The sequence below is a fragment of the Peromyscus leucopus genome, chromosome 17, assembly GCF_004664715.2.
Source record: "Peromyscus leucopus breed LL Stock chromosome 17, UCI_PerLeu_2.1, whole genome shotgun sequence".
Classification (NCBI taxonomy): domain Eukaryota; kingdom Metazoa; phylum Chordata; class Mammalia; order Rodentia; family Cricetidae; genus Peromyscus; species Peromyscus leucopus.
This window is the reverse complement of record NC_051077.1, coordinates 49797434-49822707: the sequence shown is the minus strand read 5'-3', so window position 1 is coordinate 49822707 and position 25274 is coordinate 49797434. Positions and strand designations below refer to the sequence as shown.

At 42.4% G+C, this 25274-nt stretch overlaps 2 protein-coding genes across 7 annotated transcripts; both read right to left on the bottom strand.

The window, feature by feature from the left end:
- Positions 1 to 1361: 1361 nt before the first annotated feature.
- On the bottom strand, positions 1362 to 11329 carry LOC114703125 (arylamine N-acetyltransferase 2). 2 transcript variants are annotated; one of them, XM_037211774.1, is made up of 2 exons: positions 11274 to 11329; positions 1362 to 3101 (listed from the first exon to the last, which is right to left on the bottom strand). In XM_037211774.1, the coding sequence occupies exons 1-2, from the start codon at positions 11274 to 11276 to the stop codon at positions 2223 to 2225; spliced, it is 882 nt and encodes a 293-aa protein (XP_037067669.1). In that variant the 5' UTR covers positions 11277 to 11329; the 3' UTR covers positions 1362 to 2222. The 2 variants fall into 2 exon arrangements, with proteins under 2 accessions (XP_037067669.1, XP_037067670.1); XM_037211775.1 differs by lacking the exon at positions 11274 to 11329 and adding an exon at positions 9356 to 9755.
- Positions 11330 to 13553: 2224 nt separating this feature from the next.
- Positions 13554 to 24679, bottom strand: LOC114703126 (arylamine N-acetyltransferase 1). Of its 5 annotated transcripts, none has more exons than XM_028883859.2 (4): positions 24498 to 24679; positions 23480 to 23661; positions 18248 to 18325; positions 13554 to 15220 (listed from the first exon to the last, which is right to left on the bottom strand). In XM_028883859.2, the coding sequence occupies exon 4, from the start codon at positions 15212 to 15214 to the stop codon at positions 14342 to 14344; it is 873 nt and encodes a 290-aa protein (XP_028739692.1). In that variant the 5' UTR covers positions 15215 to 15220; positions 18248 to 18325; positions 23480 to 23661; positions 24498 to 24679; the 3' UTR covers positions 13554 to 14341. The 5 variants fall into 5 exon arrangements, with proteins under 5 accessions (XP_028739692.1, XP_037067666.1, XP_028739694.1 ...); XM_037211771.1 differs by having other exon boundaries at positions 24541 to 24679; XM_028883861.2 differs by having other exon boundaries at positions 23471 to 24679.
- Positions 24680 to 25274: the final 595 nt, after the last annotated feature.

The window sequence follows — 25274 nt, the reverse complement described above, 5'->3', positions numbered from 1 at the left end:
GATCTGAAATATGGAGTAACAAACAGTCCTGGCTAGTTGAAAGAGGCCTAGAATCCTGCTGGATTGAAGATGCTGACCAGCAAGTGAGGTCACAAAGGAATGCTGGGACTGAGTAGAAGCTATCTGTGTGATACAGCACCCAGGGCTTGATGATGACTGTAAACTCAGGTCTGAGGAACTTTCTCAGCACTCATATCTGGCCTCACATGGGCATTGGCACCTAGAAGATCATAATGTCTGCCCTTCATCTGAATGGGGTAATCCCAGTGGCCTCGACAGACCAACTCAGCTACCACCCAGACCCACATCTTGGGCCTTGGGTTGGCCCACCATAACATCTACCCCATCTGTGACTTGCTGGCGTGTGTGAAGGGACCACTGGTCAAGAGGAGTTTGGATGAGGGTCCAGTGATGATGGTGTGCCAGATGCCTTGCACCAGACTAATGACTCATTGCAATGGACATTTTTTGGCTGGGACTGATTGGATAAAAGTGTATACTGTGTGACACACCGCAGCTCCTGATGCCACTAGGATGAATGAAGGGGTGTTGGAAAGACGGAGAAGCTAGGTGGTTTTGTTGTTTTGTTTTGAGTTAACTTGAGGGGGAGTTCTTTTGGAGGGACATGTGCTGTGTGCAGGGGTAACATATAGAAGGACTGGGAGGTGAGTGGGATTGTAGTGCATGATATGAAATTCCCAAAGAATCAATAAAGAATTAAGTTTAAAAAAAAAGCTCCTTTACTGTCAAAATTACTGACTTAGTGACATTATTCAGGCATCCATCTAACAGATATTTATTTAGTATTTGCTGTAGGCTTGGAATTCTCTCTCTCTCTCTCTCTCTCTCTCTCTCTCTCTCTCTCTCTCTCTCTCTCTCTTTCACACACACACACACACACACACACACACACACACACACCCACAAATCTGTGGCTGACTTGTCACAAACAAATGAGTACCACCCATATATACTTGAGCTCATAGCTTGAGGGCTCAGTGACAGCTGCAGAGGTGAGAACACAAGGCAGCTGGTCACGCTGTGTCATAGTCAGAGAACAACTCATTAAACATTGCCCAGCTCACTTTCTCATCTCCCCCATTTTATTCAGTCCAGACCTAACAAGGGCATGGTGCCACCCACATTCCTTCATCAGCTGGGTCCTCCCTCTTCAGTCAAATGTCTCTAAAAAATATTCCCAGGAATGCCTAGAATTCTTCTATGTGATTACAAATCTAGTCAAATCAGCAGGAAAGATTAATCAGCATGACTGAGGAGTAAAATAAACAGAAGACTCCCCTGGAGAAGACACCAAGTTATGTCCTAACTCCTCCAGACAAAAACCTTTCATTCACACTACATTAGTCAACCTGTTTTAATATACCTCTTTGAAACATTTGACATAGATAGTTCATCATTTATATTATTTTAGACTTACATTTTTAAAATACAGAAGCTTACATTTCTAAATACTGGTGTTTGTTCCCACAGTAAGAAAAAGAGTATAAAAAGAACTGGATAAAAAAACAACACAGAAGGAAATCATTAGCTGTGTGACTGGTTCTCTTTGGTCCTAATCACATCTCCCTAGGTGTTGGGATAAGTCAGATACTGAAGACTATATAGTTATTGGGAACCAACATTAGTTTCCATTCTTCTTTGCTACATACAAATCCTGAATTATACAGATAATATCTCATAAAAATTAGATATTGGATTCATGTTGGTTGAATTTAATGGGAATGTTTTTCTCACTATTTCTTTTATTCAACTATTACCACAAATTCCATGTGAATTTAGCAGTAAGCCAATGTTGGGTGTTTTCTTGTACACATCAGCATGGTCACCAGTGTGTCCATGTCGTCAGTAAAGTACTCTTTGAATGGCTGATTTCTAGCTATGTTTCATTCAAAAGCCATGTAACCAAAAATGCTGATATTTTATGAATGAAATGTCTAGTTTTCTTTTATTAAAATACAGGAGTAGAGCTTTGCACAGTGGCAGTATCATAGCCAATGAGGTTTATCCAAGATGCAATTATTGCTATTTAAAATATAGGAGTAGAGAGGATACAACAAATTACTAGTTACCAGTAACTGGTAAGCTAGGGTATGAATGCAAAAAGGCTCATACAATTACATATACTATACATCTGCTTGAAAATTTATCATAAAAAGTCCAAGTACATGGAGGGACACTGAAAACTTATACTGCTGCTTATTCTAAATAGTAAAAAATTTATCACCATGCCTGGGCACAAGTTTTCTCTCTAAAGAAACACCAAATATAGTTTTCAGTATGTCTTCTATTTCTTCCTCCTTCAGACTCTTAAATTCGACAAGATCTACATTGTCCTTATAACTGAATCTCCTATAAGTGAGGGTGGAACCCACCAAACAGTGAACCCCTTCTGGGGTTTGCAAAGAACAAAATGATTTGCTTGTAAACACAGATGCTGGCGATGTCTGAAGGTAGGTATTCATAGACTCAAAGTCCTCAATAGTGCGGGGTTCAAGAGTAAAAGAATAGATTTTTCTGTATTTGTTTTTCTCAAGGAGATCTGAGTTAACAAATTCTTGGTTTGGAACATACTGCTCTCTTCTGATTTGGTCCAAGTACCAGGTTCCATTTTCTTCTGTCAAGCGAAAAATGGCAGGCACCTGAGGTTGATCCTTCCCTGATGCTAATTCCAGAGGCTCCCACATCTGGTAGGAACGTCCAAACCCAGCATCAACAATGTAGTCCTTGTCACCGATGGTCACCTGTACTAGAAGGTGAATCATACCACTGCTGTACTTATTAGCTGGAGTGTTAAAGACATATCCTCCCAACATTGTGGTTTCAAAGCCCATTTTGGTCAGAGCCCAGTACAGGAGATGATTAACCTGGAGACACCACCCACCCCTTTTCTTCCTCACAATTTGATCAAAGATGGTCTCTAAGTTCAGCTCCATGGATTCCCCACAATGGATGTTCAAGTTCTCAAAGGGAATAGCTCGTATCTGGTGCTGAAGGATTTCAGTTAATGTTTGTAAGTCCAGTTTGTTCCTGGAGTTCTGATAACCAATTCTTTCAAAGTATGCTTCGATGTCCATGGTCCCCTAAGGCAAGGAAAACAATCTGAATCAAATATTACTGCTTTTGCTAGAGGATTTACTAGAGTGGGATAACTACAGATAAAATTCATTTTCAATATATAAACACAGACAATGCTTACAACTATCTATGTCTATTTTGCCCCTATCATATGAACTGACATACAATCAATGTTGACAAGTGTTGAATTGTCTCAGTGACCCAGGATGAATGTTTTCTCATTTCCTTGAAATACAGGTTAAATGGCGAGCCAGATAAAGATAATAAAATATAGGATGCTCTGTAGTCTTTCCTGTATACACTCAGTACAGGGACCAAGTAAAAAGCCAGACAAGGATAAGTAACTATAAGATTCCAATCAGAATCCATTAAAATAGGCTTCTGAACAGTTGCTTACAGGATCAGGAGAATTGTGCAATACAGTACACAGTTGTCATGGTACCATTTACGTAAGCGTTACGCATCTCACACTCAGCGAGAACAAGGGGAATTTAGATGTCCCCGGCACCTGTTTGGCTCGTACTCGGTATTTACATTGAATCCATGGGGAAGGGAGCAGCAAGCGTGGTGGTTTATGCGTGACAGCCTCCTGCCTGCTGCTTTCCCAGGACTGGGGAAGAAGGGTGAGACAATAACACCCAGAGGATGGACTGGGACAAACCCTTGGAGACAATTACAGGCATTACAGTGAAGTAACCGAAATATTGCTATAAGCAACCGTCCGATTTTGTGTTTGCTTGAAGACTAAGTTTTGAGTTGGAATTTAGATTGAGTAACTGCAGATTCATTATAAATAAGTCAGTTTTGGCTATGGGGCTCAACACTAGCTATACATGGTAAGCAATTCATACCTGGGTATTCTGTGACTAAATATATTTCAACGGTATACTGATGAAGTTGGGTAAAATTCAAGGTAAAATTTTGAGAGTTCCTTGAGAGTACTTGAAAGGAAAGGAGATGAGTGAAAATATGATTGGCTTCACACGCAGGCTAGCAGAGTCTCTATGTAAGGATAGACCTCTCTTCAGTCTGATCATCAATATAGACAAGACTTAGATAAGGCTGGTGAATAGAGTTAGATCCTTTGAGATTTCTTAGAAAGCACTTTTTTTTTTTTAATATGCGTCAGTTCAAAGAAAGTTGTTGGCTTTAATTCAAAAGTATTAGAAAGTTTCTTCTTCCTGGTACAAACTCAGAAAGGGAAGTTTAAAAATGGAATATAACATGGGCTGGGAGGATGTCTTAGAGAGAGCAGAGTACTTGACTCCAAGCTTGAAAACCTGAATTTGATCCTCGTAACTTGGAAGGTGGATGAAGAAAACAAGCTCCAATAAATTTTCAGCCCTACACATCACAGACCACAATCCCCAACTAAATATAAAATGCTAAATATAATACTACTTTTCTTGAAAGATAAAGGGTAGTTATTTGTACCATAAATTATGAGGAGTCACAGAACATCACAAACACAGAGAGCCGACTGCACAGAAGAGAACATCTGAGCTACACAGGGAAGCATACAGAAAGTATGGTGTTGAGAGATGGTGGCACCATGATAGGTTCTAAGCCTGGGACTTCCAGAAGTACCTGCATGTTCTCAGAAGTACAGGGCCCAGCAGCAACAATACACATCATTAGTTGCCATAGGAACAGCAAGGCGTGATGAACCATGTTTGACATCCCCGGTTACTACCTAAATATAGATGGCACACGGAAAGCAGTTTGTACAGTGGCCTTCCTTAAGGTAACAACTACAGCAGGGGACTAAGGGCAGGAAAAGAAAGTGGCAGTCTTAATGTGAATTGCTGGTGGTGGCTGTGTCAGAGGAACAGCAGGTGGCAATTGAAGTTCAAGGTGTCAGCCCACTAGGAGGAAACTCCCTGATGTGTGAATCTCAGTTAGGCAAGGCCCCAAGACCACAGACTCCTGGAATGTCTTTTGCTTCTGCTGTGTCTTTACATGTTTGCTGCTGCCATCTTTCTCTGGGATCTGGCATGGTGTGGATGGTGAGGGGAGATCCCCGCTGCCTGTAATATCGTTGTTTTTCTCATGGAAGCATCCTGCTCTACTGGGCAGTTTTACTGGTGGATCATTATGAAGATGATTCCTTCCTAAGCTGTCCTGTCTAACTGATAATAATAATGTTGGTTTATACAGAGTTTTGATTAATAAAAATAAATACAAGGAAATGTCACACAGTTAGGACCTATGAGGTTTTTAAAAATGATTCCTTATAAGATTACCTTTCATGATAAGTAATAAAGTAATTGGCCCTTTTTTTGGAACTGCAAAGCTGAAGCTTGCCAGTAAAAACCTGGCTAAGAAGAATACCTTGCTTTCCTACACTGTTAATCTATAACCAATTGCTTGGCATGGATGTATGTGGGTTCTTGGGATAATTTGCTTTTTACCTGTAATACGTAAAATGTTTAATCATGTAAGGGATATGGAAAACATGCTTTTTTTTCTGTTTGTTTTGTATTCATTGTAATCATTCACTTGAAAAAATCAGTATATAACCACATTGTAATTCCTATATTGTTTGAAAAACTTCACTGGGGTATATAAACTGTAGAGAGAAAATATACAGTAGAAATAGCACAGGACGAACAGGGAAGGATAGAGAATAAAGAAGGAAAGCATCAAGAGACTGTGTGAGTGTCTTTTTCCCTGACCCCCTCAGATAAAAGTCTAGCATGCGCCGACTCTGTGGATTTCCCTTTGAGCCCTATGTTGGGTCCCCCAGGAAGTGATAGTGGATGCCATTGGAGAAGAGGGACAACTTCTGTGTAGAAGACATGCCACCAAAGAATCTCCTGTCATATTTGATTCTCTTACCTCTTCCAAAATGATTAAGTCCAAGCCTGGTGCTAGATGGACATTTTACCAATCAAACTAGATTCAAGGAAGAAATTGTCAATGTTACACATGCATGATTAAAGAAAGTGAAACACAAATGAAAATATACCAAGACACTGGTACTAGGAGATGAGATATGACATGCATGTCAAAAAGAACCAATAGAAAAAGAAACTTTCTAGAAGTTCTTCAAAGAGATGACAGATATAATTACTGAACAATGTGGTTTAAGCAAAGAAAGATTTCAAACTTAGAAACTAAGGACATAAAGCAAGATATTACATTAATTATGATGAACAGTACTCTATAGACAGAATACAATAACACATTAGGTATGTAGAAAGATCACTTGATGGTCCAGTCAAGGCTAATGGAAAGACAAAGCCATGTCAGAGCCAATTAAATGCTGACAGATATAAAAAGCAACCACAGTTTCTGAAATGGAAAGTACACAAATTAGAATAGAAAAAATATGATATAAGATGTGTGTATATGAAAATTCTGCAGAAATCGGATCAGAAAGCAAATGAGATAACATTCCAGGAAAAATTGAATTCTATGTGTATGACATGTGACTGTATCTATTTAAATGGTTGAAATCTAAAATTATAAAGAACTACTCAAGCATCTGGTAGAGAGATAACTAGTTCTTCATCAGGAAGATATCAGCCTGGCAACAGATGTTTTACAGAAACATGCAAAGGTTAAATAATGGAATATGTTTACAAAGTACTGAAGGGACACACTAGCTGCTTGTTATTCTGTTAGCATCCCACTGAATTAGAAAGTCACTAGGCATGTGAAGACACTGCCTAGTGAAACGTGAAAGAACTTGAGAAACAACTGTGAGCCATCCTGGTGAAGTGCTTCCTCTTTACCAGCCAGTGGAGAGGTAGATGAAAGGGTGAACCAAGAAATAGAGAGGGCAGCATGCTGGGATGTACAAGCATTGGCTCCTTTTCATACAGGGAAGAGTAGAAAAGGGCTACACATTATGGTTCCCGATCAAGCCATTTTGTCTTATAGAGAAATAGAGAGACATAAGTAAATCATAAAGCTAGCTGTAGAATTGGCCAGAACTAGGAAGACCTGATGGACCATTACAAAGTCAACACAGGAACATCTGATTTCGCAATTGCCACCGTGAACTGACAATTTACGGGTTGGACAGCACAGACCTCAACTAGTTCAGTGTTCCAGTGAGGCTGTGGCTGGTGAAAATTTTTCCAATACTCTCCCTGACAAGAACAATGTCTGTGTTTGATGAGCCAATGTAGAAAGTCCTCAGAGATGGGTTGGCAGCTTCTGGTAGCAAAGTCTCTGTCTTTCATTTCTTGTTTATTTTGTGAACCACAAACACTGGCGTTATCCAGTCCAAAGGCCACATTAAGGCTCTGTAATGGACTGTAGCTGGATATTTTCCTGTGTCCTGCCCAGTCCTGCAGCCTCTCAGATCCAAGTAAACACACAGAGGCTTATATCAATTATGAATTGCATGGCCATGGCCAATGGCTTAATTTTCTTGCTAGCTAGCTCTTATAACTAAACTCAGCCGATTTCTATTAATCTATATATCACCACGTGTTCTGTGGCTTTACCTGTGTACCATTACATGCCGCTCCATGGATGGTGGAATGGTGTCTCCTCCACCTCTGCCTTTCTTCTTCCTGTCTCTCTCCTGGATTTCCTACCTGCCTCTAAGCTGCCTTGCCATAGGCCAAGCCCCTTTATTTATCAACCAAGCAGAGTAACACATATTCACAGCATACAGAAAGACATCCCACAGCAATGGACAGTTAGCTATTTTCTGTTGTCATGATTAACAAGCAAAGAACAAAGACTGTGTTTGATGAGCTAAGGTAGAAAGTCCTCAGAGATGGGTTAGCAGCTTCTGATAGGCAAAGTCTCCAGCTTTCATTTATTGTTTATCTTAAAAACCACACGCAAAGGACACATTAAGACTCTGTAATGAAGAGTTAGCTATTTTCTGTTGTCATTAAACAACAATGCATGTTAATGCATGTCAAGCAAACGAACCGAAGAAAGAAAGCTCTATTTTGGTTTCCAGTTTCAGATGAGCCAGTCTATGGTGAGCTGACTCCATTACTGTGGCTCTGTATTGAGACAGAAGTATTATGGTGGCAGGCATGGCAAAACAAACATGTTCATCTCATGGTGGCCGAAAAGTAGAGACAAAGAGGAAGGAACCAGTGATAAAATACATCCTTATGGCACTCCTCCACACTTGCTCCAACTAGGCCCTACTTCCTAAGAGCCCATGCAGCTGTGAACTCAGTCCATTGGTGAGGTGAGCACCCTCACAACCAAATCACTGCCAAATGACACCAGCCGCTGGGGATCGGCCTTCGACATCTGAGCTATTCATGGGGACAATCTGTATTCAATCCTGAAGAAGAAATGAACCCTTAACCTAGATCATTTATTGACATATGAGGCAGAAATGCATGCAATAAAATAAGGAGGGGCAAAGCCCAAGAAGAGCTGGACTGCACTCCTTACCTAAAATGACAAAAGTATACTTAAGAAGGTATGGGGCTGGTGAGATGGCTCTGTGGGTAGAGCCACTTGCTGAAAGACAGACGATCATAATGAAAACAAAAATGAAATAAAGTTTAAAATATATACCATGATTCACATGAAGCCCCTTACACATACTTCTTCCCACCACGTGCACTCAAGAATAAAGAACATGGCATGCTTGTGCACTCAGAGGGGGCACAGGAACTTGGAGAAGATTTAAGACCAAGGTGAGCTTGGTGAGTAATTCACTCAGACCTATAGATTCTTTTAACCATTTCTATATCAGTAGCATGGCTTGTATGCCTATATATAAAAGGTCCTGCACCCCATATTTTATCTGGGGATACCCTGACAGCTTCTGGGGCTTCCTTGCTTCTTTTGCTAAAGGCTGTAAATGCCAAGCTGTAAATCCCAGCACAGTTCTGGACCAAGGACTCCTTGGCACAAGGTCTTGAAAGCACGGCTTCCTTGCTCTTGTGGGGACAAACTTGGGAGTTATAATCTATACAGGCAGAGCAGCATTTCCCCAGCACTTCCTTAGTTCACTCGGACATGTAACTTTGCCCCAGCATCTGGTCTGGGGGAATTTGCATTTGGCTATCTTCAAGTGTGTTCAAGTCCATAGACCTGTGTATAAGAAGCTTAAAATACACAAAGGGAGGGACTTCTAGAGGGTCTTCAGTGCCACAGGGGTCTTTCTGCAGATCACAGAAATATTTATTTAGTCTAATGATCAACATGCGATGGTTATACCTGCTGCTGTCCTTTGTCCCTAAAGGAACGGCATACCAATCACAAGTTGTCCTTTTTAGATACTCCCTCCACCCCACCACCCCAGAGAACAGGCTGGTATACAGACCTCTTGTTGCTTAACTCCTGGTCTTTAGAACCTCTGCATCTTTCATGAAAAAGAGTGATTTTCAATTGTTTTAGTAGGAGAGCTTCTTATTTTTTTTCCCCAAATGGAGTTGTGGGCAAGAGGCCAACATGGAAAAACTAGAGATGAATCCCAAAGGAGAATGCCTCTGATATGTGAGTGACATACTGTCAGGCTAGAAGCAGGACACACCACTGAGGGGCCGCTATTCTCATCCCGTGGATTATTGGCAATACTCCGGGAAGAGTTACAATGAGAACTAATGAACTGCTTGTAATTTTGTACGTGTGGCTCCCCCACCCTCATTCCTTTACTTTTCTCTTATTTCTGCTCTGAAGCCCACAGCGTCCAACAACCCCTGTAGCATGAATCTTAATAGGTCTTATTAATAAAATCAAACCTGAAACCCAGGTATTGGGGTGAATGCTGGAAGATCAGAGAAGCAGAACCAGCCACAGCTTCCTCACCTCGCCAGTTCCTCACCTGATTCTGTTTCCTCAGACTGGAAGCCTCTGAGTCCTCATCCAAACGGATCTCAGCTGAACTGCTGCTCAAAAGCCTAAAACCTTAACCAGGCTAGTTCCTGGTTTTCATGCCGTAAATACCTTTTTGCTTCCTGCCATCACTTCCTGGGATTAAAGGCGTGTGTCACCATGCCTGGCTGTTTCCAGTGTGGCTTTAAACTCACAGAGAACCGGATGGACCTCTGCCTCCAGAATGCTAGGATTCAAGGTGTGTGTGCCATCATTTTCTGGCCTCTATGTCTATCTAGCAGCTGTTCTGTTCTCTGATACCCAAATAAGTTTATTGGGGTGCACAATATATCGACCACAAACCCCAAGCAATCTCTTTGATTGACTAGATGAAAGAGACTAGACTTGTTAGCCTGGCCACATGAAAAGACCATTAACTAGTTGCCGTTAGGTTACAGGAAACCTCCAGGGCACCCAAGGTGTCCAGTAAAGGCCTCCAGCAGTCAGACAAGGGCAGGGGATCCTACCAGAAAACAAAAACAAAGGAAAAGAGAAACAGGGCCACAGAAAAAAGGCATGACTACATAGTTAGTCTTTGGCAGGTAGCTAAAAAAAAAAAAAAAAAAAAAAAAATTGCATTTTTTTATCTTAGTTTTTCTCTTTTTGAAAGACAGAGTGGAATCAGTTGCCTTGAGTCTGTGGTAGTCAAAGGAGGGGCGAGAGAAAGGGAAGAACTGTTATCAGAAACGGACAGGGCAACGTGGTTGTTGACATCATGGCCGTAGTCCAGAGCAGAGTCCAGAGCCAGAGGGCCCACAGGTTGCTAGCTGCCGGGACTCTTGCATAAGCTGGCGCCTCACGGCTGTGTAATCTAGTTGCTGTGTAATGTGACAGTCTATGCTCAGAGGCAATGTCGCATTCTGGGTTCACGGGAAGTAGTTGATTTCTGGTGTTATCGACAGCTCCTAAAGCCCCTCCAGATGAACCCTTCTTCAAGCATGACAAAAGTCCCTCCATGAATTCCTCTAGACGTGCAGTGATCAGCACTGTTAAAAGTAACCAAAAGGGGATTCAATTAAGGATTTCCTAAGCTGCTAGTGCATCTCCTTAATTCTCACACACTTTTTAAGTAAGCACCATTACTGGCGTGTTCGTGACTGATAAGGAAACAGTATTAGAGGAACCCAATGACTCTTGAAGTCTCTCTAATAGAACGTGCTGTGGCTGTCACCCACTTGAAAACATGTTAGAATCACCTGTGTACTACAAAGTATTTATAGCATGGGTTCCAAGTATGTGCCACCCAAACTTTCTCAACAACCTCAGGACTGGAAATTCACGGCAGAGTTATGCTGTTATCTCCTGGTCTTCCTCTTAGGGGAGGAGGAAACCCCAAGTTCCAAGTCTATCCGGGAGGCCCCACTTACCATGCTCCTAGGACCGCAGCCAGCAAGACCAGGAAGCAGGCTGAGATCGACTCCAAATGCTTTCATTGGCTGTCCAAGTTGACCTGCCCCCTGTGCCTGGTTAAAGCCAACCCAGGGATCTCTGGGAAATGTAGTTGTATGGCCCCACTTGCCCTGGGAACGCTTTCTGAAGTCCTTTCTTTGAAAAGGAGTAGGGTATCTGGTGAAGGGCTTTGATATTTCAGAGTTTATGCGCTCTCGGAGCCCGTGGAAGCTCAAAGCTTGAAAAGGGTTCAGGCAAAGCAGATCCAGGACTTAGAGGAGGAAGAGATGGCCATGTCTCATTCACACTCTTGAGTTCATGAATCACCTTCTCTCAATCTACGTTTTCCTTTATCTTTCTTTCCCCTCTCACCTTCAGGCCCTTCTTCTTCTATCCCAAAGGCACTGTGGAATGTGTATGACGTGTGTCCGTACAGGTGCTGTAAACAGGACACCCGTCATACGTTTGTATTTCTTCTGTTTTGGATTTATATTCATGATACTGGCAGATAATGCTTGGGCTTCTTAGCTGTTTCCCTGTACACTACTAAAGACTCTTCATGACAGCATCAGTCCTTTGTGTTGTCCCTTTGGCACATACTATTCTTATATTCTGGGTAGTAGAAAAGATTCTTAAGTTTAAGCTTCTGGGGGCGGGTCCTCAGGGGAGGTGGGGTGACTTATAGAATCCATATCCCCACTTTCTGTCTGTTCAGCTGGGTCACTCTGAGGCATGCACAGTGATACCTCTCAGTGTGGATGTGAGAGATTTTGCATCCTTTATTGATAACAACCAGTTGTTATCAAGCTGCTTGTGTATTTTTATACCTGCACTAGCACTTCCCAACTACTATATTGCTACAAATGAACAACCAAGAGAAAAACAACAGAAAAACAGCTATGCTGTGGCTGATGTCTGTGATGCTAGCACTTGGGAAGTGAAGGTAGGACACTCAAGAACTCAAGGCCGTCCTGAGTTACATAGCAAGTTCAAAGCCAGCTTGAGCTACATAGGGCCATTGCCCTAAATACAAAACAAAGCAAAAACAAAAAACAAACAAACAAACAACAACAAAAACCCACCTCTGTGGCAGTGTAACCTGTATTTTTGTTGATATCCCAGCCCTTGCTTTTCTGTTGACCTTGATATGATATGACTGGTTGAAGGCTGAAGAATACAGGACTATCCAGTTTTAACCAGAGTCCTGGCACTGGAGTCTGCACGGAGGAGGGCCCTCAAGAGCACTCTGGGCTGGATTACTGGGGAATAATAGGTTTACTGAAGAGTTATTAACAGCATGGGTACATAGATGGAGGGCAGGGGATCCAAGGGAGTTTGGGCCTCAGCTCCAGAGACAGACAGCATGGTGGGGTCTCTGAAGAGAACAAGAGCCCATATGGTAGAGGAAGGAGCCTCTTCTTATCCCTTTTGAGGTTAGGGTAAGTTCTCGGCAAAAGCCTGGAGCCAGGATCTCTGATTCCCAGGCAGGAGTCTAGGAAGGGAGTGGGGAGGAAGATGTATGAACCAGCAATGCCAAAGCCAGTGCTTCCCTTAATGTGCACTCCATTGGGACTTCCTGTTAGCTAGGGACTCAGATGCTAAGGCACCTGTCATTCAGTATCCGTGACTATGGAGTGAAGGCTGCTGCAAGTATCGTGGTCTGAAGAGAGACTAGATTCTAACATGACAGTCTTAGAGAATCCAGTCAGAAAACATAAAGAGAATCCCGAGATTCAGATTCTGGGGCACAAACCATGCATGTATATCTTTGGCATCTGTTCTCATTCAGCATGCTGCAGGAGACAGCTCACAATGTGAACAGGATTTTAACAGGAGTAAAGCAAAGGAGGGAAAGACTTAGAAGTAATTACCAACATTACTTATTCACTCAAGGACAAAATACTTCGTGTGGTAGTGATGTAAACAATTCTGGGCTTCCAGTGTACTGGACCAGTAGTCTAGTGCTAGGAACTACCTCCCTACCCCTACATTGGTGGTCTTTATGTCCGGTACGGAATATATATGTCTCAAACTCAGTTTTATTTCTTGAACCAGATCCATAAGGTTACCCAGTACTGTGCTCAGGGTTTGAACTCCAAGATCCACTAAGAAGTATGTTTGCTTGCTTGTTTACTCTTAAGCTAACTTGTAGAATGGAGTAGAAGAATATAGCAGGGATATTAAACTAGGATGAAAGGAAGACAGACGACACCAGCCCTCATCACATCCCAATACCTCCAAGAAACCTTTGACTCATATCCTGTCAGCCAATACTATTTTAATATAGTTAACAATTAATATACTTTACGTTTCCCAGATAACATATATTTTATGAGCTACAAAGATTTTTACATGAGGTATAAATCACCTAATTCCAAACATCAGTGTTCCCATAGCTTAAAAAAAAATCAAATACAAACAGAACTGTGTCTGCAAAATTAGCCCTGGAAGAAATTCTAAGCCATGTCATTGTGTTGGCGCCTACTCATAGAGACCCATGCATTGGTTTGAATTTTGTCTTTAGGTCTAGGTTTCCTAGAACTGAAATGATGGCTCATTCTTGTTCGCTTTATTCTGATCCTAAGTTGTGAAGGTGGTTTCTTGTAAACCTTGGACATCAGATTTATTCTGGCTAAATTTAATGCCTGCAGTTCTCTGTTAATTCATAGTCAACTACCAATATAAGTTTTATATGAGTTCAACAATAGCATCATGTTTGAAGCTTTTCTATTACAAATGAATATGGCTCCCAAAATAACCACATCTTCATTAAGAATTTTTTTATATGATTAATCTTGAAAAGATTGTGGTTATATCCATTGAAATTTTTATTTAATTATAATTGATTATATTTTTCTTGGTGAAATGATAGGACAGCTAGGATTTCTTTTCTATAAAATGTAGGAAATAGAAGACACAACAAGTCATTAGTTGATCAATATCCACCTGGGTGATGATTCTTTAAGGCCTGTTATGGATACATTTGCATATGTTTCAAATGTGTAAGAGCATGAAATAATAATGAAAAGTAGTTTTGCGCCTCATCCTAAATGGTAAAAGATAGGTTACCATTTTTAGGCACAAACTTTCTCTCCAAAGAAATGCCAAATGCAGTTTTCAGGATGTCTTCTATTTCTTCCTCCTTCGCATTCCTAATCTCGACCAGATCTACATTGTCCTTATAACTGAATTTCCTACTCGCAAGGGTGGAGCCTATTAAACAGCACACGCCTTCTGTGGTCTGCAAGGAGCAAAACGACGTGTTTACAAATACAGATGACGGTGATGTCTGAAGGTAGGTATTTGAATATTCAAATTCTTCAATAGTGCGGGGTTTGAGAGTAAAAGAACAGATTTTTCGATATTTGGCCTTCTCAAGGAGATCTGAGTTAACAAATTCTTGGTTTGGGACATACTGCTCTCTTCTGATTTGGTCCAAGTACCAGGTTCCGTTCTCTTCTGTCAAACGAAAGATGGCAGGTGCCTGAGGCTGATCCTTCCCTGACACTAATTCCAGAGGCTCCCACATCTGGAGGGAGCCTCCATAGGCAGCATCAGCAACGTAGTTTCTGTCACCGATGGTCACTTGTACTAGAAGGTGAACCATTTCGCTGCTGTATTTATTGACTGGATCTATGTAAACGTATCCTCCCAACATCGCGGTTTCAAAGCCCATTTTGGTCAGAGCCCAGTACAGGAGATGATTAACCTGGAGACACCACCCACCCCGCTTCTTCCTCACTATGTGGTCAAAAACAGTCTCTAAACCCAGATCCATGGCTTCGCCACTATGCATGTTAAGATTCTCAAAAGGAACTGTTCGCATCTGGTGCTGAAGAACTTCAGTTAATGTGTCCAAGTCCAATTTATTCGCTGAGTTCTTATAACCAATCCTTCCAAAATATGCTTCGATGTCCATGGTCCCCTAAGGCAAACAACATGAAACCAAATGAACATTACAACAGTTCCTGTAGATGTCTGGAAGTTGGCTAACTGTAGCTAGAATGTACTGTTAACATGTATATATGCACAATGCCTGTAAATATCTCATTGACAATCATATTGCTTCTACTGCATGACTTGCTTTTACCTACAGTTCATTAAATATTCTCAGTGACCTTGAGGAAAATTTTTGTTGTTTTCTTGTATTTTCAATATTTTGTTGTTAGAAAGTCAGATTAAAAGATCAGTCAAAAGACTAACTATGGTGGTATTCTAATTGTACTGAAATGTGATTTTGATTGTATGTTAATAAATAAAGTTGCCCAGGGGTCAGAGCTATTAGAGCCATAGCAAGAGTGTGGCGGTGGTGACATACGCCTTTAATCCCAACACTTGGTAGAAGAGCTAGGTAGATCTCTGTGTGTTCAGGGATACAGCCAGCATTGGAGACATATGCCTTTAAGACCTGGGGGGCTGTACATACAGACAGTGACGAGGTAGTCACGTGTTTGGGTTTACAACCAATGAGAAGGCAGAACAAAAGACTATGAAATGACTTACACACAGGAAATAGCTCTCTTTCGGGAAGCTAGGAGCTCGCAGGAGGAAGGGTAAGATTTTAGCTCTGAGCTCTGACCTCTTGGCTTTCTCTTTTACATTGTTTCTGTATTTCTTATTTAATAAGACGGTTGGTTACATCTACAACTAACAGCTTAGATGTGGTCTTCTTGATAGTAAATGGTAGACATTGTCATTGGCATCCTGCAAAATAAACTTCTAAACAGTTATTCATTGTTGTGGTTTGAAAGAAAACGACCCCCAAAGGAAGTGGCACCATTAGGAGATGTGGCCCTGTTGGAGGAAGTGTGCCACTGTGGGGGTGAGCATTGAGGTCTCTTTTTCTCAAGCTTCTCTCAGTGTGACAGTCGGTCAACTTCCTGCTGCCTTCTGGTCAAGATGTAGCCAGTACCACACCTGCCTGCATGCTGCCATGCTCTCTGCCATGATGATAATGGACTGATCGATCCTCTGAAACTGTAAGTCATCACCTTACAGTCACCGTGGTCATGGTGTCTCTTCATGGCAATAAATACCCTAACTAAGACATTCATGAAAATGGGAGAATTATGCAGCAGAGAACATAACAGCCATGCTGAGTGGCCCTCTCCACCACCAATGCTACTTACTCAAAGATTTACAGTGATGGCCCAGTTCATCCCTACACTTAACAAACGGTTTAATAAATACCCTCCTGATACCCACTGTTGTTCTAGCATTTCCTTGTCCTCCAAAATTTTGCATTTTAGTGGGCATTAAAATAATACATAAAGTGAACCAAGTGAATTTATTTTTAAAAATAATGTGGTAACTGTCCACAGGATAGCTAAAACAAGGAAAGATAGAGGTACAGGGAGAGTTTCGCTGTGAAATAATGTGGGTGAAGCAAGCCTCACTCAGACTTGAAGGATGCTAGACACTGAGCCCAGTGGATATGTGGGAAGAAGGTGGTTTCTAGCAGAAGGAATAGAGAGTCTTCGATAAATGTTCTAGAAAGCCAGGATGACCGGGGCGGGTGGGTGGGAAGAGTGGACTGAAATGAACTCCCATTGCTACCAATGTCTTTATGGCTAATGGAGACACTGTGAGTCTTGCTAAAATGAGATGAAGAGTGTAAAGGACGGCGTAGAGGACTGTCACACTGTGACATTTGCTGCAGTCAAAATCGGTTTTCTGGCTGACCTATGAATAATGGGATGTCTACATAAACCACTATCAGTGATCAAATGCAGTCAGGCGTTCCCATTCAAAACACGACACTCCAGAACCGATCGATGTTTGAGTCATGATGTGTGTGTGGTTCAAATGCGTCAGTGAGATATTGTTGAGAGACTTATGTTCTGCAGCAGAGGCAAATCTATTGAAATAATGACAAAAAGCAACACTAACAAAGACTGTGCAATGGAAAAGTGAAGAAATTAGTACTAATGCTATCAGCAGATCCCTAATATGAACTCTCCACTCCATAAAATCACTTTAATCAATCTAGTTAGAAAGTGTTTGGTAACCTGCTACCCAAGAGCCTTGATTTACTGAGACTGACTACAACAGAAGAACACAGACCCTGAGATGAACACTTTTACAATGTCATACTTTCTGAAATGACACGGTACACGGGGCCTGGCCCTCAGATCCATGGTGACAACCTAACTATTACTTCCCTACAGCATTTTTTTTTTTTGTCGCACAGCCATGCTGCCCATATTGTCAGGGTTTGCACTTTCTTCAGTAGTGATGTCTGCAACACTTCTCCTAAATCATTAGCTCTGTTATACCATCACCCTTCTTTGGCATTTAGACAACTTCTAGAATCTATCATTCAGTCCTAGAAAGAACAAGTGGTGTTTATCAGAACATCCTAAACTCCTCCTGGCCCCCATCCCAGAATCTGCACTAACTCTGTTAGGAAGAGAGAGGAAGATTGAACCAAATGGGAACAAGTCGTTAGCCAGCACGCTTTCTATTAGGAAACTCTATTTCTCTTTAAGTGCTATGTTTATATTGAAGGTTTTCATCGTCTCTATCGCTGTCTGCTCCCCTCTTTCCCACCTCGCTCTTTCTCCAGGCATCTTCTTTTCATAACAAAAGTCCCCTTTATGACAAAATGCCAAACTGGAAAGTATTAATTGAAGCTCCATTGGAATGAAATTTGCTAGGGACTTCCATACTAGTACCATCTTATAATCAATCCATACTTGGGGTAGCCTGTGCCTAAGCATATTTTAATTCCATGTTATTGAGGCTGAGATTTAAAATGAAATGCTGAAAACACTTATAAACTAGTTGCCAAGAAACTCCTTAGTGAAACCCTGCTGGATCCACACGATGACCTGCAGCATCTCTGCGCAGCAGCAGACTCCTTCCTCTCCTCTGCATCATCAACACAGGAAGACTGAAGGGATAGAAGAAACACACTAAGGGAGCCCACCAAGAGCAATCCAGCTCTGCATACCTGTGCTGGTAAGTTTAATGTAGGCTGATTGGCAGGTTTAATTCAGATGTCTTAGGATGCTTCTTCTTCTTGTGAAAACTGTAGAAACAATAAAAATAACTTCAAATATATATATGTGTGTGTGTGTGTGTGTATGGGTGTGTGTGTATGTATATAAATAAAACATGGTTTTTCCTTTTAAAATCATTATCTTTTTACTTATGTGTGTATGTGTGTGCCTGCTTGAGTTTATGTGCACCACACGCCCACAGGCAGGTACAGAGCCAAAAAAGGGGCATCAGATCCCCTGGTTCTGAGCCACCTGATGTAGGTGCTGGGAACTGAACCCAGGTTCTCTGCAAGAACACTAAGTGCTATTAACCACCAAGACAGCTTTCCTTAAAAAGTGCTATTAACCCCAAGACAGCTTTCCTTAAAAACAAAATGGTAGTTTTATGTGGACCACACATTATGAAAAATCCCTAAATATTTTTGAACAGAGTGAGTTTGCAAACGAGTAAAGTGAGCATCTGATATACACAGGGACATTTATTCACAGGGTTGTTATGGGAGCTGGGAGCACCATGACAGACTCTAAATTGTGAGGTCTAGAAGTCATGAGTCATCCAGCAGCCAACCAGATGACTAATTGCCATGGGACAGCAAGGATGGACACCAAGACCAAGACGCAGCGAGAGCATCTGATCTTCCTGCAGGAGACGATTATATTTGGAAATACTGGAGCAGGAAAACAAAGTGATAGATTAATAGAGGTGGAGAGGAGAAGAACAACCACTTACACAGAGAATCTCCACAAAAAAAGTCTCTTGTCAAATTCATTGTCTTTCCCTTCCTCTGGCAAGATTGAAGAGTGTGAGCCTAGCAACAGTCAGACATCACACCAGTCACAGCAGATTTGAGAAATAAATAGACATGGAGTTAGAGTTACAAATATATGAGAAAACAAATGAAAATACACCATACACCATGTTATTCGGGGAGGAAGACAAGACATACATACAAAATAAAATTCCAACCCTAGAAAGACAACCACTAGAACCATTAGAAGAAGAACAGGACAATAGGAAGAACTTCCTTACAGGTATTTAACAGTACAGAATCCTAATAACCAAAAGTTAAAAATAATTCAATAAAATAATGTGTTTGGGGCTAAGAGATGGTTCAGTCTGTAAAGTACCTGCCCCATAAGCATGGACCTGAGTGCAATTCCATAGCACTGGGAATGAATCTGTCACCCCAGTTACGGAGTGGGGTGGAGTAGGGACTGGAGGTAGGTGGATCCCTGGCATTTGCTGACCAGTCAGCCTAACCAAATCAATGAACTCCAGGTTTAGTGAGAGACCTTGTCTCTAACACAAAGGTGGACAGTGATTGAGGAAGACTCCTGAGGTCAACCTCTGGTCTCCACATGCACACAAGCACTCACCCAAATGAACACAGACGTAAGCAAGCGGGAGAGGTCATTTTGTTTAGCAGTTTGGACTTCCTCACCCATAGTCCTATTGCTTTGAGTCTGTGGTGGCAAAATGCAACGTGGCAAGGTCATGCTGTACGCAATGCGGCTTAATTTGCTCAACATGAAAAGTAAAGAATGAGACAGGAAGGAACCAGCCTCCCCAAATGCTCTTCAAGAGTGCACTCTCAACGGCTTGAAAAGCTGTGACTTTCAAATCATAGCATGAACTAGAATAAAATCTACAGCAATGTACTTTTGGACAGTCCTTATTCAAACTGCAGTGGTCTTCCCTTAGTCCCACAGGTTTATGTTCCTCTAAAACGCAAAATTTATTTACTCCATATCCAAGACCTCTAAAGTTTAACTGTCCAGTATCTCTCAAAAGTCTAAGTGAGAATTCTGCCCTGAGACTCCAGGCTGGCTGAGCAAACTTGAATGAGTTACATGCTGTTGATAAACAATGTCCCCGTTTAGCGCTCTCATTCCAAGGGACGGAGACAGAGCAAGGCTAAGGAACGATGGCACCAAAGTGAGAGCAGACTTCCGGGAGGCCAAAGAGTAAGAGTAAGCCCCAACGTTATCGTCAATCACATGCGGCGATATGACATTCAGAGCTGAGTCACGGGAAGGAAATTAGGTTTTCTTAAGATACGCTAGCCTGTAGATAAGCACATTACTTTCCTAAATGTTAAGTACTATGCTTTCTTTTGATCAGAAGGAGCATGTTCTGGTATAACGAAGGTTTCTACTGCAAAGACCACAAGACCCCACAGGGTTTTGAAAACTAAAGAAATTCCACTAATTGAGGTACCGTGACCAGTGTTTACACTTCCTTGTCCAGTTTCCCTGCAGTAGTTGATTTGATCAGCAATCTTGCTAGCCCAGACTCTTACATTTTATTTGAAAGACCAGCAACACCTGCAAGATTCTAAGGTCTGCCACTGGTGCCCATCAGACCCACAGGGAGACTTTTTTATTGGCAGCAGCTTAAAAAATTCATGAGGTTCCAGAGAGGCACAATTCCTTTCTTGTCAAAAGATTCTGCCCTAGAAAATATTAGAGGCAATTTTTCACCTTTACATCTTTGAGATTGAGAGAGTGGAGACCTAGCTCTTTCCAGGGGTGCCCCCCAAGGGATCTATCCTATTGTCCCAGTGATCTGATTGGGCTTGGCTTCTTTTTTTTTTTTTTTTTTTTTTGTTTTTTTTTCGAGACAGGGTTTCTTGTGTAGCTTTGCGCCTTTCCTGGAACTCACTTGTAGACCAGGCAGGCTCGAACTCACAGAGATCGCTGCCTCTGCCTCCGAGTGCTGGATTAAAGGCGTGCGCCCACCACGCCCGGCTTTTTTTCTTTTTTTTTTTTTTTTTTTTGCTTGGCTTCTTTTTATGAGACCTGAGAACTGTACCTCTTATGCATGAAACTTCTATATGTGCCTGTTATGGTCAAATTGCAAGTTTTCTGAATCTTGCAATTCTGTTCTGGTTGAGCTCCAATCAAACATAATATCTGTGTCACCCCCTTAACTCTGTGCTGCCTGGCAATCTCCTCCATCCAGGGAACAATCCTGTCACCTTCAAGCTCATCCTAACACACAGCCTCGGGGGATCATCTGACATGGTGTGACACGGGTGGCCTCTCGTCCAATTCCCAGTAGATTCTTCCTTTCTATCTGAAACTCCAGGAGCACATCACCATCCACATTTCCATTTGTATTTGCCTCTTCTAAGACCACAGCGATCACAGGTTAAGATCAGCTTGGAGATCTCTTGGCATTCTCTGGATGCATCTCCAAACTCCCTGAAACTCTTTTGTGAGGCAAATCCAAGGGCCTCTGAAACATACTGGTATAGTCACAGCAATGAATCCTCCACCCTGGAATTCATTTTCTCTTAGTCAGTTTTCAGCTACTGTAACAAAATATCTGAGGCAAGCAATTAAAAAAAGAAAGGATGCTTTAATTTTGTTTCCTAGTTTTGAGGCAATGGCCACTGTGTTTGGGCCTGTCAGAAGACAATCCTTCATGACAAGCACGATGTGTGGAACAAGCATTTCTTTTCATGGCATTAGGGAAGTCAGAGAAAGCGGAAGGTGGAGGGCTCAGCATCCTGCTCAAGGGTGTGCCCCACACTCGCACACTGACTGTAAACCTGCCCACAGGGCTCTGCCATCTCCCAGTGGCAGAGTAGGCTTCAGACCAAGAATTTAATACATGCACCTTTGGAAGACCATAGCATCTCATGTTCAAGAGATGCTTGATAATTACAGGGAAGGCTGATAAAAGGTAAGTCTGTTCCAGGGTTAGAAGAGAGACAAAAGACAGGAAAGACAAGCCCCTTCACACCCAGGAGGAGAAATTAACAGGGGACAGAAAAACATATGTAAAGAGAAACAAGTACATGTCAGAGATGGCAAAGGAAGTGGACGAAGTTGTGCCTGATAAATAAGAGCGACACACTTCTGGAAAAGCTTGATGCTGAAACACATTTTCCATTACAGTTTTTCAAATGCAAAAGGAAAGAGAAATGCCTGAGCATGCAGCAAAGAGAGAAAGCACTGCATAAGAAAGAAACTCTCCACCTGGCACCAGAATGTTCCACAGGCATCTTTGCAGGTGAAATAATGAAGCTAGGTCTCCAAGGTACTGAAGGAAAGTCGCGTCCTCAAACACCGCACTGTGAGTGCTTCTTGAAGGGGAAGGGGCAGGCGTGCAAAGATCTCAAATGTAACAAGAGTGACAATAGCAATAACTGTAACTATCCCCATAAAGTGCTTCCTCTTCATGGCAGGGACCACAGCAAAGGACCACTGGGAATGGGGCGGCCACTATGCCTGCTGACAAACCTCTTTGTCTGTTAAAGAATAGAGAGGTAAAATATTGGGGCAGGAGAGACAGGTAAAGACCATTGGCTGCTCTTCCAGGGGATCTAGGTTTGGCTCCACAGCCACTCAGAATCATCTATGATTCCAGTTCTAGGGCATCTGATACTCTCTTCTGGCCTTAGCAGGTTCCAGGCATGTACTCAGTGCACAAATATGCATGCAGGGAAAACACCCGTATGCATAAAATAAAGTAAAAATCAGGGGCTAGCTGTATCGCTCACTTGGCTGAGTGCTTGCCTAGTATGTACCAAGCCCCCGGTTGCATCCCCAGCACCGCAGAAACAAGGTGTAGAAGCCTATGCCTGTGATGCCCCCACTCACGAAGTGGAGGTAGGAGGATGAGAAGTTCAAGTTCGGGGAGTACACGGCCAGTCTGGTACCCATGAAACTCACGCCCAAACAAACAAACAAACAAAATAAAAAGTGAAACCTGAAGACCACGGGAGATCAGAACTAGAAATACCTGGTTCAGTATGGTCAAACTGGAACTGTAGAAAGATAACTGTAGGGACATTCAAATTAAACAGCTTATTTGAGCAGATAGCAAATGAGAAAGCCAGCCAGCAGCATCACATCCCATGCCCAAGGGGCTGTGGCTGACAACTTTCATAAAACACAGACAATGCAAAGAAACAGATTCGATTACTTAAAGTAGATGGTCCTTAGACTCCAAGGCTTAGAGGTTAGTTGGTGGCTTCTGACTGGAACCTCAGGAAGCAGGCACTCTCTAGTGGCTTCTCACAGGACAGAACTTCCTCTGATTAAACTACTGCCGTGCATGATATGAGTGCTTAGGGATAATGAAACAGGGCAGTTAAAGCTGTCGAAAAGCTGACGAGTACATTCCTTGCCCAAAGCAATCACAAAACACTTAAAAAGCAACCCACCCGACTCACACGAAGCTTTTCCAACTTGACGGCCTCCAGGACCGCCACAGACACAGACGGTAAGCAATCAAGCATGTGGATCCCAAGCACTGAGGACACCAGAGATTGGGCAGAATTCAGGAGAGACGGGGTGGAGTCCTTGTTTCGACGGGGGGCTGGCGTGGAGGATGGAGGACGACGACACCGCACGACTTAGAAAAAGAAAACATCAGTTCAGAGAGAGGGCCAGGAAGCTTGTTCTGGTTCCCATCCTGCCCATGAGCCAGAAGCAGTCCAGAGTTGAGTACACGGGCCCCTTGCTCTGTGGCTCTGTGCTTGGAAGGCTCCTGGCTGCTAAAGAATTCTGGACTGTGCTCAGGGCTGTCTCTATAGTCTGACAGAACATGAAGCAGATGGTTGTCACTGACTTGCTCCTGAAGGCCTTTGCCACTGCTCTTTCAGTATGCTAGACCTTCCCCTGGAAGAGCATAAATGCACTATATAACGAGGCTGGACATTTAGGGCTACGGGGATATTTTTCCTCAGCTACTGCAGAATGAGCTACAAGTTGTTAGCAGTTTGCTCGCTGGACCGTTAACTGTGCCCTTGGAACTTTCCCTGTTGGGGACAGAGGACTGGTGGACATCAGGGTCAAAAGCTACCCTGAGGGAAATAACACAGTTCTCTGTTAATATACTTATTTAATCCTGGCAAGGAACCTTTTAAGTAAGCACCATCATTAGCTCTCGTTTTACTGTTAGGAAACAGGGTTTTAGACACCCTGGAAGAGTTACTCAAATTCTCATTGGTAAAAATGTGTCCGGACAGTTTGAGCCAAGCATCCCTCATGCAAGAGGTTCTCACCCTTCCTAATGCTGCGACTCTCTAAGAGCGCCTCAAGTTGTGGTGACCCCCAACCATAAAATTTTTTTGATGCTATTTCATAACTGTAATTTTGCTACTGCTATGGATCATGATGCAAATATCTGATGACCCATAGGCTGAGAACCACTGCCTTATACCCACTCATGCCCTGTGAAATATTTACAGCATGAGTTTCCAAGAATGAACCACAAAACTTTCTGAACAACTTTAGAACTTGCCGTTCAGGTCTGGGTAGAATTCAGCCTCCTGGTCTTCCTAAGAAACAGGTGAAGCTGGGCTTCCCAAGAACTCTGCAGCGCAGTTCAGCTTACTGGGTCTATCAGACCTGTAACCAGGAAGTGGTGGACCGCTGTCCACGCCTAGCCAAGGTCTGCAGAGGGAGTGCTCATTGGCTGTCCAACTGCCCTGCCCCCCAAGGCTGCTTAGAATAATCCCCGGGCTCTCTGGGAACTGTAGTTGCAGGCCCCCCCTGGGTTTCCTGCTCTAGTCCTTCCCAGTAAAGGCACTGAGGGTTTCACTGCCTGGTGATTCTCATGCCTTAGGTTGTGAGGGGCTCTCTACCATTCACATTGTTCCTGCCCGCTGCAAGCCTGAGATCAGACTATGCCTGAGTTAATGTGGAAGGTCAGAGCATGGGAAAGGGCCCGGCAAAGCAGAGGATTATTCACATTACCAGCTAGGATAGTCTTATTATTCCAGTTTTCATCTTTCTTCCCATTCCTAAACTCACTCCCATTTACACTTCTACCAAAGGCACCAGGTAATGTCCAAAATCTGTCTATGGATGTGACATCAGTGCCAGTTTGCTCTGCTTGTATTTTTCAAATTATAGTAAAGGCATTAGCCTACAATACTTGATGTTTCTTAGAGATGGAAATGTCTGTGTTTTGGAGATAAATATATAAATTTTTATATATCCTATGTAAGTAAATGTAAAATA